General features: G+C 35.5%; 1 protein-coding gene across 3 annotated transcripts in view; it reads right to left on the bottom strand.

Moving 5' to 3' along the window:
• CFAP299 (cilia and flagella associated protein 299) overlaps positions 1 to 16,410 on the bottom strand; it is a 601,665-nt gene that overhangs the window by 14,437 nt on the left and 570,818 nt on the right. For all 3 annotated transcript variants that reach the window (XM_027087438.1, XM_027087437.1, XM_027087436.1), the window contains one exon: positions 6,485 to 6,614. In XM_027087438.1, the coding sequence (XP_026943239.1) occupies positions 6,485 to 6,614 (130 nt within the window). The remainder of the gene's footprint in view (positions 1 to 6,484; positions 6,615 to 16,410) is intronic.

Here is a 16,410-nt window from a genome sequence, read left to right as displayed (position 1 = left end):
TCTAAGATCTTTTAACATTTTTGTTTGTTTGTTTGTTTGCTTGTTTTGTTATCAGCTATTTATCAGGGAACTATATTCAAATGCACTCTATTAGACATGAAACAAAGTAACAAAAAGGAGCCTCTGTCTTACTGAATTTCACATTTTTCATACAATTGATTTTCTTTTGAACACCAATTGGAGTTTAGCCAACAGAAAAATAACCTCCTTTCAAAATGTCTTAATCATTTTTGTACTCAGAAATTTTGATTCTAAGTCATAACACAAATGGTACAGATTTTCATTGAACTGTGCAGAATGGCAAAAACTCATTAGATTTGGCTTCCACTCTTGGAGTTCAATTTTCTCTCAAAACTTCTCTGCTATTTCTCTCCTTCCTGTACCTTGGTCTCAACTGCTTGCAGTTAAGAATCACCTAGGAGCTTTTAAAAAGTATGGATGCCCAGGCCTTCCACCCAGACCAATTAAACTAGAATCTTTGGGGATGAATCTTTGGGGATCAAATATTCTAAAACTTTCCGGGTGATTCTGATGTCTGGCCCATGCTGAGAATGACTCTTTAGCCAAAAGGAGCTCCTCTCCCTTCCCATGTAGCCGCATGCTCTGTGCTTCCACACCTTTTATGTGATGTTCCTTCCTATCAGTATACTCCTCTGCTCCAGTCCTCATGTTTTCACCATACTCATCCTTCAAGATCCAGTTCAGATGCCATCTCTCTCATTAACTTTTTTTTGAATGCTTTAGGTCCAAAGTAACTTCTTCCTCCTTTGAATTCTTGGAGCATTTTCTTTCCTCTCAGGTCACTTTCCAGCTTGCCATTTCTCTGCATATTTTATGTTCTCACCCGCCCACCAATTAACCTATAAGCTTTTTAGGACAAGAAACTCACCTTTCGGGTCCACTTTTTATACCTCACAGTGCCCAGTAGTTACTCAGTAAACATCAGACGAGGAACAGGAGGATGGAAGGAAGAATGAAGAGGCGACAGACTGACTAACATCCATCCACCTTTTTCTCTATACTCATCCAGCACTAGAACTAACTCTCTTTCTCTTTCCTAAGTGTTGGAGTAAAGTGAGATCTCTCAACCACTTTTTCTTCATTGATATATTCTCTAAGTTTTGTCTTTACCTGGATGGCCAGGTAGTTGTGATACTAAAAACGTAACTCAGAAACATCCTAACTGGGGTAGGGCCCCTAATTCTGGTTCTCTTTGCTCTTCACCTGGATTACTGTTACGTTCTCATTTTCTCCAGTCTTTCTCCCTAGTCTGTCGTAATCAACACCCTCTAATCTCCTTAAAACACAACTTTCTTCCTGTTATTTCCCTGCACAAGAGCCTGGGCATATTTCCCTATTTCCTGTCAAGTGTACTCCAAGGTCTTCATCAGTCTTGCATTCAACGCTTTTCATGGCCTTTCCATGCTCAATTCCCATTCTGCTCCTTCTCCAAACTAATTCAGCAGCCAAATTGAACTATTTAGGTTTTCTTTGCCTTTGTTTTACACTCATCAACCTTATCTTTGCTAATAGGTTTCATTCCTGGCATTATCTTCTTCTCCATCTCTATGAGTTCAATTCTTAATCATTCTTCAATTTCAGTTAAAAGATTACCTCCTCTATTAATAATCACCTAATAATCCCCAATGCTGTCCCCTCACCATCTCCTTTCCACTGGCTCCTGCCTCAGATCAAAAGTCGTCTCTTCCACTGAATCCCCAAAACATTTCTCTTTTTTGCAACATATCACTTTCTTCCTTATGTTGCAGTTATATTTTTTACATGCCTGTTTCCTTAAAAATCTTTCAAGCACTTAAAGGGCAAGTGTTGAACTCTTGCTCATCTTTACATTCCCTATGGTGTCTCAAATTTATGTTTAACTTCCATCGCTAAAGTCTACTAATGATGAACTCTGTGACCTTGAACAAGTCATTTAACCTGTTTGTGTCAATTTGTTCATAAATCAAAAACATATTCTAATTTAACAGTCTTAATTTGAGACAGCTTAAACTACATATTCCTGGGACTGCACAAGAACACTTGAAAGCACATACCAAATAAAGGTTTCTGCATAACCTCAACAAAGCCTACAATTATGGTAACACTAGCTGTTTCCACTGATAAGTTCCTGTAATTTATTTTCTGACTTACTTGGATCAATACAGAGTGGTGTGACTGTACCCTTTCTAGCTATCACTGTTACCTCAAGCATCAGTGACATAATCCACTCCTCAACTTTGAATTATTATAACATTATATTTGTGTGTTTGGAGGGAATCATTCATTTAATCATTTGTTCCATGAATATTTATTAAGTACCTATTAACCAGACATTTTTCCAGGTGATATGTTCTCACATTAGTTAATAGAAGAGGGGAGGGGAAAGGAAAAAAGCTGGTGTAACTGTGGAAGATGTTTCCTATTTTAACCATTTTATACAATCTGTCATCTTATTAGTAGATCATGAAGGTTTTAGACCACCTATGTTAGGCTAAGACTCAAAGCAAACTCTTTCAGGTTAATGTTTCCTAAAAGCAAAAGAAAAATGCCTAGTTTTTCTCATTTGTCCAGATAGTGCAGAGGAGTGAGTGCAAACTGTGTCCCCTCAGTCCTTCTAAAGGTAATACAATGGAAACATTTTGGTGGGTGTGAATCACTTAGACAAGCATTCTTCACTCAAAAGTAGAAACTGACCTTATTTTTTCCAGATGTTATACAGCTGCAGGGAAGTTAAAGCCAGTGGTCCTGTTTTCAGTGCAACCAAACTCTTATTGCATTGGGAATTTATTAACCAATGAACTCATATTACTTGTTCTAAGACCTGCACAATTTTCTTTTTTCCACTCTTACCATTCACAAACAACTATGTTTCATAGGAAACATGCTTCAGAATTAATGAGTCTACATCTGTGTTGTACAAAGGAAACACATCCTGTTTACCAGTGTTTCCACTTTTCATTTATCTTGACCCCTTTAATTTTAAGCATAAAATATTTCAAAGAGAGTACTTGAAGGAGAGTTGAGTTGTGTTGTTCTTACAACATTTTATAGCACTTTAACTATGAAGTTATTAGAAGGTGTTCATCTTAGGAAGAATGGTCAGCAAAATTATTAAGAAGAATACTGACTATAAAAATGTAACTCGTATCGTTGTTTGTAGTTCAAAACACTTGACATATTAGCTTATTTCTTCACTCTCCTGCAGGCCTGTAAGAGCTGCTATGTGGATGCATGAAATATAAAAGGATCATGGCTCTTTGAGGAGGGTGAAAAAGCTAAGAAATCAGGTAGGTGATGTACATGCTACTTTTATATCTAGTCCATAAAAATGAAAATATATGTGTTATATTTTGTTTGAGAACACTTGTGTTTGGGAACAGAGTACCAGATCTCTTGAGATTATTGTGCTTTTATAGATAAGACTTTTTCAAATTGTGGTTCATGGCAATCTACAGCAGAATCACACTGGCCACTTATGAAAATATGTACTTCTGGGCCCAGTTGAGTCAGAATCTCTGTGAATCAGGTCTGAGCCTGTAGAAGGACTCCAGAGATCAGAAAACAATGATAACAACAACAACAATAAACTCTCATCTTCCAGTTGTGAACAGTAAAGCCTAGGGAGGTAAAGTGAATTTCTCAAGGCAATGCAGCCAGTTAATAGTAAAGTAAGGCCTAGAATTTTGTTTATTAATGCTGAGACCGACATTCTTTTCCAGTAAGTTTTTATCTTTAAAAAGATAAGCTTAAAATAAAATTTAAAGAAATAGAAGTACCCAAATATCATTGGATGTCTCACCCAATAATTCTTTACTTTTATCATTAATTAACCAAATCCTTGTTCATTCTCCAAGATTTTGGAAGTAACTTTCCTTCAGACTCATCATGAATCTTTTGAGTTATAAGTAAAATCTTCCAGGAAAAAAGAGGAAGACATTATATTTCATGGATTGTTGACTAAGTCTTTGAAAGATCATGATTGATTACTTTGTAAATGTGTGTTTTAGTTAAAGTTATTTGAACCAGTCAAGCAGCAGTTTGGATTCAATAATGATTCTTCAAAGACATAGACAAAAACTCTAATTCATGACATACATTCTTGGTATATGTATATGGCATCAGTTAAAATAGAGCCCTAAAAGAGTCTGTATGATATCATTCAAAACTGATTCAAAAATTTGTTTCATACGTCTTAATGATGCTATAAATCAATTTATATCTTTTCTTATGTACATAGTTTAGCCTTCAAAAAGGAAAAGACTCTGTGAATGCTATTTATTAAGTTTTCTGTAATTTGCCTCAAATGATAACATGTTGACACCCATCTATGTTGAGTATAGAGGCACCACCAGAGAGAAGATGCACTCATAAACTTCTCCGCTATTCATAGATTCATAATAAATATGGCCCTACTGATGTTCAGGTCCAGTCCCTCATCTTACTAATGAGAAACCTGAGAACAAAAAAAAAAAAGAGTAATGTTCTTTTGAAGGAGATAGTGTTGTGTCAGAAACTGTCACCATGGTTGTTAACTCTAACTCTCCCCCTCCCCCAAGGGAATGTAAGCTGTGGGGAAGTGTTATCTTTGTCTCACAGGAAACCACCAGAAGAGAAAAACAGGAGGCCACCAGAACTGGTTAGAACCGGCCAAGTCTAAAATGGCTGATGACCTGGTCTTCAGTAGACCTTGAGCCCCATCATACACTCACTGTAATACACGAGCATGCTAAGTGACACGCTTGCCGGTGGCCATAACAGGAAGTACCGCACCATAGAAGGAAAAAAAGGAGGTGGCAACCAGTTCCAGGAAGAACCCTGCCTATTCCCAGAAAGCCAATGCATATGCCTCCCTGTCATTAACCCTACCTTTAAAAATCTTGCCTTGATCACCCCCTGACTAGAAGTTGATTTGTGAACTAAGTTCCGGCTTCTCCATTCTCTGGCCATTGAATAAAGCTAGTGTTATTTCAATCTCAGCATCAGTTTTGTTATTGCCTGTGCAAATCTGAACAGGAAAAGAAGCTCCCCCGCCAAGGCAGGTGTCTTCAACCAGGCTAGGGCACAAGGGTTGGGGGGGGGGTGCTCCATAAGGCCAATCTAGTAACAGAACTGCTAGTTGTCTACCCAAACCTCTCTTCTCCCTTTTGTAGAACTCTTGTTCCTAGCTGGACATATGGCTACCTAAATAAAGATTACATTTCCCAGCCTTCCATGTAGCAAGATATGGCCGTGTGACTAAGCTCTTGCCATGGAACATACGTGACCATGAGTGTGGTAGCTTTGGGGAAACTTCCTTACAAGGCAGTGGGGGCATGTTCTTTGTACCTACTCACCTTCTTCCATACATTCTGTTTAAAAGGTGGTTGTTTTGGCTGGAGATCTTTGTTGGCCTAAGAGGATGAGGGCCTCCTTGGCCCAGATGACAGTGTAGCTGCCACTCCAACTTTGGACAGCCACTATATAGACTTACAAGTGGGAGAGAAAGAAGTCTCTTTTCTCTTTAAGTCACCAGCTTGGGGTTTCTTGTGTTTGAAGCTGTATCTGATTCAGACAAGAATCTATTTCATGCTACAAAATTTCCTTTATTCATTTTTTGAGCACATAGTTACTAAGTACTTTTTATGAGCAAAGAACTACATTAAGTGGATATGAAACTAAATATTTTTTATTTTGAAAAACTTTTTGAAAAGGTTTTAGATTAAGACTCCCCTTTACCTTCAGTCCATCCTTTACCTACCCCAGGCATATCACACAATTTTATTCCTTCACTATGAAGAACTATTTCTCTTGACTTTGGATTTTAGACTGATACCGTCATGTGAGTAACATGTTTTCTAAAAGTTAGAAAAAAACCCACCAAAGCAACCCAAGCACATACGACTTTTACGTTTCAACCTTCGCCCCCAGCTATATGACAAATCATGATTAAAAGTCATGATGTAAATGTAGTCTTTGAAAATATGTAAGATGTAAACATTTGTCTTTGAACAAATTCAAAATATCATGGCACATGTTTTTAAAATATTTAAATCAAATGTATTTTCTAAGTTAATGCTCAGAAATGCACTAAACACAACACTGTTTTCAGTGTTAGTCACATAAAAAAAGGTACGTATGTGAGGTGAGAGTCTCTCTTCCCTAAATGACTCATCTCCCCTTTCAGAGCAGAAAGTTACTGGACTCCCCAGAATCAGAGCAAACAGATTTGCTGTCACTGGCTCCCTTACCTAATTCTGCTGTCAGGCATGGAGAAGTGTTCCCACATGTGAGTTCCATTTAAATTCCTCCCAAATTCTTCTTTGTTGATTTCTGATAATTTATTGTTTTGAAGTTTTTTTCTTTAAGGAGAGTAGATGCTCTAAGTTTCCACTTATCTTTTCACTTCTAAATTTAAAAGCTTAAGGTCAAATATTTAATAATTTTTGAATGATGGTAGAGATACAATAAAATTTGAGGAGATACCTAAGTGTAAAAGCAGACTTACCTTAGGGTCCACGTTGAGAATTTTTCTGTCTCTTTTGTATTTGAAAAGTAAGCCTTCTGGATTATCAGCAATCACTTGGTAGTTGGGAGTTGAATTCCAAACAGCAACATGACTGTCCCAGTTGTAAAAACTATAGAAATAAATATTTATTAGGAATTAATATGCATAATGAATTAAATTGACAAATATATTTCAGAAAATATTTGGGGCAGTTCAGCTTCAAAATAAATGGATAGGATCACAGTCTATACAACCATGTAGACCACATGTGTGATTAAAATTCTTGCAGAAAAGATTAGACTGGGTTATTTTCAAATCATTTAGATACATATTTATGAATGTTTTGCATGATTTCCTGGTTTGGACACTCTAGGACCTAGGACCTATTCCAGTATCATATTCCCAGGAAGTCAAGAAGAAAATTGATGCAATTTAAGGCTATTTCTTCTAGTTCAGACTCTTCAGGATATTGAGTATTCAGGGTATTAAGAGACTGTTTACTGGAAGGAAAGGCAGGCTAAGTCACCTCTTTTCATTCAAAACAAATTAATTCATTTCTTTAAGGTTCTATTTTTCAATAATATGTTTCCCAGGCAGTAAGAAAACTACTTGTGTTTGAGAGGTTACCAGAGGCCAGGCATGATGTGATGTATTCTAAAACAACACCCATATGAATTTGCTCTTATTTCACAGACAAGGCAAGGATACTATGGGAGTTCAACTAGCATAGTTAACACCCTGCAACTAATACATCATAGGGTTAATATTTCAACCCAGATCTGTGTGTTTCAAAGCATATGCATGTTCTTTCTACTGTTCAACATTGCCTGTTCAATCCCTTCTTTGGAGGTTCGTCTATAGAAACTTTCTATTTTTTTCCATCTCTCATTTTATACTTACTTGTCAAAAACAAATATAATGCTGTTATGTTCATTGGAAGTATCCTCAATACACTTATTTTTACATATCTTATTCCCATTAACACATTTCTAATATTATGTTTGCTTTTAAAATGACAGCCACAGAGATAAGTCATGTAGAGCTCCCAGCCCAGTACGCCTCTCAAATATTTGTAATATTTATTTTTAATTATTTTCCCCTTATCCTATTTCTGGGTTGTTTTTCCCTCTATTACTCCTCTTCTTCATTTTGAAAGAGTAGATTTCATTGATTAAACTCATTCTGAATTACATTGTTTTCTGAGGCATCACCTTTTTGCTACTACCTGAAAATGTAACATGTTTACCCTCAAATTTTTTAATACTCAGAAAAAACTGATTATATAGATCATATATTTATATCTTTGGGGGTGCATATTAGTGAGAACTATTCTCTCTCTTCCCCTCTTACTCCTTCTATGGCCAAGACATTGGAGTGTCTGCCTTTTCTGAGGCACAGAGTCAGGAAAAGTGGTTTTCCAACCATCTCTGTCTGTTTAATCAAGCCTCTGCAAGAGAGCAGGAATGACTATCTGATTAGTGAACTGAGAAAAGGAGCTAAACATTCATGGCTTTCTAGGTCCTCACTTTAGCCAGCTTTCATGAGTGAAGTTTATCATGGCAGGCTCAATGCCCAATAGGGTGATGATAGGAGAGCAGCCTATAGTACTGGTGATAAATTCAATCCAGTGGTAAAAGTATTACAAGCCAATTTGACTAGCACCCAAGCTGGGTCCCCCAATTCAGTTTAATTCATAATAAAGAAGATAAATTGACCTCTATTCTCCTGGCTGTTCAGTTAGGAGATTCACAAATTGGAATAGGGGACATGGGTATGATCCTCAACTATATATATATATATATATATATATATATATATATATATATATATATATATACACATACATATATTTCTGAGATATATGGATATACATAATCCCAATAAAATGCTTGAGTCATACAGGCAGATTTTATATATATACACTTTATCAAAAAAAGTTAATTTGTGTAGCACGTGGTACTTTTGATGAAGTGATTTGGATTGTTAATCAATACTTTTGTTTTACTAGGCAGGGAAGGGAAACAGGTTTCATCTCACATGCCAATTCTAATAGCTAATAATTATTAGTATTTAATAAAGATAACTAACACTTATTTAATAAGCACCACACCATGTGTTGGGTACTGTTCTGAGACTAATGAATCTATTATCTCATCAACCTTATTGTCAACACCATGAAGTAGGCATAAAACTATCCCCTTTTATACATGCAGAGCCCAGGTGATCTTGAAGTGTACTTGTGGATGAAGATGAGGGACTGGATTTGAGAAGACATTGAAAAGTGGATTTAATGGTTATGAGAAAGACATCAATGAGATAAGAGTCTAGGATTACTCTCAGATTTCTGGTTTGAATACTTAAGTGGATGGAATTATTTACTAGGAACTAAAATACAAGGTAAGGAACAGATTGTAGGAGGTGAGGTGGGGGGCGTGTAGTTCAGTTTTAGACGTCTTGAACTTGAAATCCTTATGAAATATCTAAGAAAATGAAAGCAAGGATCTTGTTTTGTGTTGTTTACTGCCCTATTTCCAATTCCTTTTTTCAGACCATGCCTCACAATGGTAGATGCTAAATGCATATTAATGGAAGAAATAGATAATGGATGAATTTCTGAAGTTAGAGACTTTTCTTAGATGGAGTAATGTGTCTAGAAGTATCAGCAGTGTTTAAATTCAAAGAGGTGACTGAGATGGACAAAGGAGAAGATGGAGATAAGAATGAAATCTGGAACATCAATTTTATCGAGTAGGAAGAGGAATCAGCAAAGGAGAGTAAAAAACAGTGATCTGAAGCATCAGAAAGAACCAGGAAAGAGTTACTTTTTTGCAAAAACTGAAGAGAGGAGAATATATCAAGAAATAGTACTTTAAGAAAGACAATAGTGTCAAATATCTCATATATTAGATAAGGCATGAAGAGAGTTCATCAAAATTTGCACTTGGAAGGATATTACAGGAAAAGCAGTTGCAGTAAAATGGTGGGGGTAAAATTCAGTTATAGAGAATTTAAGGGCAAGATGGGAACAGATTACTGAATAAAAAATTCCTTTATTAATTTAGTTATAAAGTAAACAAGAAAACTAGGGCAGCACTGGGGATATAAAAAATTAAAGTTCAGCTTTTTTTTTAAAAGAGATGAAATATTCTTGAACATGTTTCCATGGTGTGAAGAGGGAAAAGTAGAGAAAGCAGGATCCTAAAGAGGCAGGAGCTATAAAAAGGCTTTGCCATAAAAAATTCTATATGAGAAGATGTATCTTATATACAACAGAACTATGATATTCCTATATATATGTAGGTTAATTTGATTTTAGTAAGAACCCTGCATATTATTTATTACTATTCCTATTATATGGATGAGTGAACTGGAGCTAAGAGAAGATAATAAAAAATTTGAAGTTTACATTACTAGTAAGTACTAGAATACAGTCTCAGACCTAGCCTATAGAATCTAAAACAAGTACTTTTTCTAAAAATTTTTATTTTATTGTGGTAAGAACACTTAACAGGAGACTTGCCCTCTTAACAAATTTTTAAGTGTACGATACATTATGTTGACCGTAAGTACGAAGCTGTACCGCAGAGCTTTATAGCTTATTCATCTTGTTTAAGTGAAACTTTATGCCTGTTGATTATTAACTCCTCAATTCCCCCTCCTCCCCAGCCCCAGGTAACCACCATTCCATTCTTTGAGTCTACGAATTTGACTATTTTAGATACCTCATATAAGCGAAATCATACAGTATTTGTCTTCCTGTGACTGGCTTATTTCACTTTTCATAATGCCCTCAAGTTTCATTCGTGTTGTCACATATTGCAGAATTTCCTTCTTTTTTATGGTTAAATAATATTCCATTGTATGTATATACCACATTTTCTTTTTCCATTCATTTGTCAATGGACATTTAGGTAGTTTCCACATCTTGACTGTTGTGAATAGTTTCTTTTAGACCACATATAGTTGAGTGTTGTTTTTTAAAATCCATTTAGCCGCTCTGTTTTTTGATTCGGGAGTTTAATCCATTTATACTTAAAGCAGTTATTGATAGGGAAGGATTTACTCTTGCCATTTTATTAATTGTTGTCTGTTAGTCTTGGAGTTCTTTTGTCTTTTTTTTCCTCTCTTGCTGTCTTCCTTTTTGTTTTGTTAATTTTTTATTGATATATTTTGAATACTTGATCTTTTTATTTTGTGTATCTTCTATAAGTATTTTTTTGTAGTTACCTTGAGGTTAACATAAAATATCTTATAGTTGTAAATGTTAATTTTAAGATGATAATAACAAGTTTAATCACATACACAAACTTTACATTTTAACTTCTCCCATCCATGTACTTCATGCTATTGTCAAAATTTATATCTATTCATACTGTGTATCTTTAACTTTTTTGTTATAATTATTTTTTAATACTTTTGTCTTATAATTTTTATAGTAGAATTAAAAGAGATTTACCCACTGCCATTACAGTAATACACTACTCTGAATTTTTTTATATATTTACCTTTATCAATGAGTCTCATATTTTCTTATGCTATCATGTTTCTTTTTAGCATCCTTTCATTTTAATTTGAAGAACTCCCTTTAGCAATTTTTATAGGGCAAATCTAGTGGCGGTGAAATTTCTGAGCATTTTTTCTGTGTGGGAAAGTCTTTATCTCTTCTTCATTTTTGAAGGACAGTTATTCTGGGCATATTACTCTTTGGTAGTAGCTCTTTTTTTGTCAGCAGTGTGAGTCTATCATCCCACTCCCTTCTGGCCTGCAAGGTTTCTATTGAAAATCTGTTAATTGTCTTATAAGAAGGCGAGGAGGGTCCATTGGATGTGACAAGTTGCTTTTCTCTTGCTTCTTTCAAAATTCTCTCTTTGTCTTTGATTTTTGACAATTTAATTATAATGTGTGTCTTGAAGTAGATTTCTTTGATTTATCTGATTGGTGTCCCTTAAGCTTTTTGGATTTGGATGTCCATTTCCTTCCCCAGATTTTGGAAGTTTTCAGTCATTATTTCTTTGAATAATTTTTCTCATCCTTTATATCTCCTCATTCTTGGAATCCCATAATATGTGTATTGGTTCCTTGATGGTGTCCCATAACTCTCTTAAGGTTTTTTCACTCTTTTTCATTGTTTTCTTTTGCTTCTCTGACTTAATTATTTCCAATGTCTGGTCTTTGAGTTCATCAATGTTTTATTCTGCTTAATCTAGTCTGATGTTGAAACACTTTAGTGGGTTTTTTTTAAGTTTAATTATTGTCTTTAGCTCTATGATTTCTGTTTTGTACTTTTTAATATTTTTTCCTTGTTGAATTTCTCCCTTTGTTCATGAATTGTTTTCTTGACCTCAGTGAGCACCTTTATGACAGTTATTTTGAATTCTCTTTTAGATATACTATCAGTACCTTTCTGTAGTGTCAGTATCTGGAGATTTATCTTATTCCTTTTGGGGAGAACATTCTTGCCTGATTCTTGATTTTCCTTGACTTTCTGTGTTGCTGCCTGCATATTAGACAAAGTAGGCATCTCTCCCAGTCTTCATGGACTGGCCTTATACAGGAGAAGACCTCCACCAAGCAACATGGACAGAGATTCACTGGCCTCTTCTAACTTTTTCCCTCCCCAGGGAGAAACAGGCAGCTGTGGGTTTTGTCATTTGCTATGTGATGAGCAGGGAGTAAGATCTATGTATGATGTCTACCAGCCCAAGCTGCTGTCGCCATTTTCCTCCAGGTGCATGGAATGTGCCTGGCCCACCAGAACTCCAAGACTGGCAAAATTGAAGTTAGTCCTCTGGGGACACCCCCCCCTTAGAAGAGCTGGGGGTCTGGATGCACAGACCAACCCCTGCCTCCCTTGGGAGAAGCTGAGAGTTAGGGTGTTTCTTTTTCATAGTATGGTGCTATGCTGGCAGTAGGGATTCCAGTAAGAAGGTGTCCCAAACCTCTCTACTGGCTTTGGTGAGGCTTGCTTTGCATTTTCCTGGGGATACAGGGACCTTTCAATTAGTTTCTGGATTTATCACAAAGGGAATTTGTCTAGGAATTCTTGCTGAATCTGTGTATTTGTGGGAGGAGAGTCCAGGGCTTCCTACTCTGCTATCTTGCTGATGTCACCAATCCAAATGCTCTTTTTAATCTGCTATTTCTTGATTTCTTTTATTTTTAATTAATTTTTATTGGAATACAGTTGCTTTACAATGTTTTGTTAGTTTCTACTGTACAGCAAAGTGAATCAGTTATACGTATACATATATCGCCTCCTTTTTGGATTTCCTTCCCATTTAGGTCACCACAGAGCATTGAGTAGAGTTTCCTGAGCTACACAGTAGGTTCTCACTATTTATCTATATTATACATAGTATCAATAGTGTATTTATGTCAATCCCAATCTCACAATTCATCCCACCCCACCTATCCCCCTTGGTATCCATTTGTTCACTATAAAACTTTTCCTAGAACTAACAAACATATGAATTTCAGCTAAGCAAGGAAAAGACAGAAAGAAAGAAAGAGAGGGAGAGAGAAAGAAGTAAAAAAGGAAAGAAAGGAATAAAAAGGGGAAAGGAAAGAAGAGAAAAGAGATTTAAAAACTTCCCCAAACTTAGATTCTCTCCAGGTCATCACACTTTTCTCCTAATATATTATAATTAAATCTATCTTCTCTATGCCAACTTACCTCGACCACTGTTCCATCTCAGTTCTCTCACCTGAGCTGCTTATCCACATGACTTGCTCAATTGTAAATACTTACTGGGATAAATCATAGACTCCTCAATCTCAACATATTAGAAAATAAATTTTTCCCACCTTCCAAACCTGTTTAAACTTGCTGTACTGTCTCTATCAATAAGTGGCACTCGAGCTTCCCTGGTGGCACAGTGGTTGAGAGTCCACCTGACGATGCAGGGGACACCGGTACGTGCCCCGGTCTGGGAAGATCCCACATGCCGCTGAGCGGCTGGGCCTGTGAGCCATGGCCGCTGAGCCTGCACGTCCGGAGCCTGTGCTTCACAATGGGAGAGGCCACAACAGTGAGAGGCCCGCGTACAGCAAAAAAAAAAAAGTGGCACTCAATAAATGTTCATTGACTAAATTAATGATATATGTCCATCTTTATTATTATTTGTGATACAGCTGATTACAGTATTTTTAATTATTACAGAATTAAAATAAAGAAGTAGCAAGAAAATTTATTTTAAAATGTAATTAAGAGAATTGATCTAGAACATTGATCTGGGACTTAGGAAATCTAAACCCTCATGCAGTGGTTTCAATTTTCTCTTATCTAAAGTTTAGAGGTTGAACTATATATTGCAAAGGCTCTTTACAATGGTAATAGATTGTTATTATGAAAGCCTCCTTTGATCCAATGAGTTCTTACACGTTATTTTAATTTACGTCTAAGTGGTCACATCTAGAAAATACTTGTAGAAAAGTTCAAACATACTGTATCTAAAATAGATAGAAGAACTTAAGGGGTAACTTACGTGAAATTATTTAAGGTTTAGGAATAAAAGAACAATTTTCCATTTGTTCCCCATGAAAAGCATCCAAGGTTTGGGCATTTTGTTGTATGAGAGTGTACTTATACACAACTTATACAAATAAGTTGAGATAATGAATTGAGATAAATATGTGTAAAATCTGTTCACTAAGTGATAAGGGGGTCCTCATGTATGTTTTTGGAAACAATTACCTGTTTGTCATCTATTTTACATGATAACTCCTGATACCAGAGAAAATATTTTTATGACATTACACGACAACAGAGCATTGGACCACCAGGGGGAGTAAATTTCAAAGCCGTGTCTCCAGAATACTTTGTTTGCCCTAGTTTTGCTCAATATCTTCCTTCAAATGGAGTGGAAATGGCATATTTAGGGAAATCATGAAAGCACAAAATGGACAATGCTATCAAAGATTAGAAAAATTTGCACTTAAAAATACATTTAAAGGCAATCCAAGGCCTTAGGGGTGAATACAGAACAAAAATAATGACTATAACAATTGTAGTCTCCAGTACATAAAGCACAGGGAAAAAATAAGATCACTACCACAAGAACAGGGAATTTGAAATCACAGAAATAGAAGCTATTACCATCTAAGAGATTTTCCCCATGAATATAACCAATAGTTCATAATGATTAGGAGGGAGATGTTTCAATCTCTATTAATTATGGAATCTTTTTGGGTTTTAAACTGTTGGACAAGTAGGCATTTACTGTACCTAATACTTGAATATGCTTATACAGTTAAAAAAAAATTTCATTTGAGAGAAAAATAAAGAATATTTATAAGATATAATTTTTAGGACAGAGAGATATTCATATTTAAAGGAAATTTGTAAAAAACAAATAAAATTAAAAACCTACAAAAACGTTTTTTGTGAAATCAAAAGATTTTTATTAAGGGACTTCCCTGGTGGTCCAGTGGTTAAGAATCCACCTTCCATCGAAGGGGACGTGTGTTCGACACGTGGTTGGGGAACTAAGATCCCATATGCCGTAGGGCAACTAGGCCCATGTGCCACAACTAGAGAGCCTGCATGCTGCAACTACTGAGCTCGCACACTCCGGAGCCCCCATGCTGCAACAAAGAGCCTGCTCACAGCAGCGAAATATCCCACATACCACAACGAAGATCTCACATGCTGCAACTAAGACCTGATGCAGCCAAATAAATAAATAAAAAGAAACACAAAAAAACAACTGACAGTGGTTTACACCAATAGTTCACTTCTTTAAAAAAAAAAGATTTCTATTGAAAAATGAAAATTCAGGGGATTTTATGAGAGTCATGGGGACATTTAAGCATTAAACATTATTGTCTCCTTTTTAATCTCTGTGTAGACAGTCTGTAAGTAGGATGGCTTTACAATTTTACTTTCTAAACTAGGCTCCTTCTGTGAAAGAAGAAAGCTGCTACTAATTGTGCCAACACAATAAGAGTGAGCCCAGACGATGCCAGGAAAACTGAGATGTGTGGTCTCTACACCTACAAACCATTTAAACACTGCTGTTTTAGAGCTGATTTATCCAACGTTTGTGCAAAATGTTTCCAAAGTTTTGCCATGGGTTTGCCAAAAATATGATAAAGTTGTTTAAAAAATGCTAAAACATGTTTTCTTATGGTTGATACTTTTTATTTTATTTTATTGCTGTGGAAAAATTATATTATATGAAATTGCAATTGTGGTATAGAGACATGAAATTTAATCTAGAATAATAAACACTCCTGTTCTTTTTCTATTTTTCAAATAATATCAAAGCAGTAAAACATTCTATAACAAACTAATTTCCTGAAATATCATATTCCATGTAAAAATATAGGTTTGATCAGTTATTTTGGTTGGTAAGAATATGAAATCTAAAGTTTAGTGTTTCCATAAGTTAGTTAACTTGGCTCCTATTCATGACTATATAATGTATCTCTAACTTCAATCAGCTATTTAATAAATGCATATGCCAGTTGGGAAAATATAAATAACTGTTGAACAACCTACTGTAATTATTAAAATAATTGAGAACATTAAAAGCCCTAGTGACAGGTAGTCAGAAAGGTCATTCAATTCAATTCAACATGTCAAAAATGCAAACAAAGGATTATAATACAGCATGAAAAATGATACAATAGAAATTTGTGTGAGGTATTTTTGGACTGTAGAGGTCAAAAACAATACATATCTTGCTGAAATATATTTCTAATGAGATTTTCCTGATGGAAAGAAGCAGGGCCAAGCATTCCAGGTAGAAAGGATAGTAAAAGTTAGATTAGATAAGAACTGAAAAATGTTCATGATCAGTGTTAACATTTATGAGAGATATTCAGTAGTTTATTGCTAATGAGGCAGAAAGCAAATTGCTGTGAATTGAGAATTGAATGTGAAATGTGATTATTAACTGTCTTCTACCAAAGTGCAGAAAGTTTAG

This window comes from Aethalodelphis obliquidens, unplaced genomic scaffold, assembly GCF_003676395.1.
Source record: "Aethalodelphis obliquidens isolate GAN/ISIS:26980383/991018 unplaced genomic scaffold, ASM367639v1 scaffold59, whole genome shotgun sequence".
Classification (NCBI taxonomy): Eukaryota; Metazoa; Chordata; class Mammalia; order Artiodactyla; family Delphinidae; genus Aethalodelphis; species Aethalodelphis obliquidens.
The sequence above is the reverse complement of the archived record's forward strand: the minus strand, read 5'-3'. Positions and strand labels throughout refer to the sequence as shown.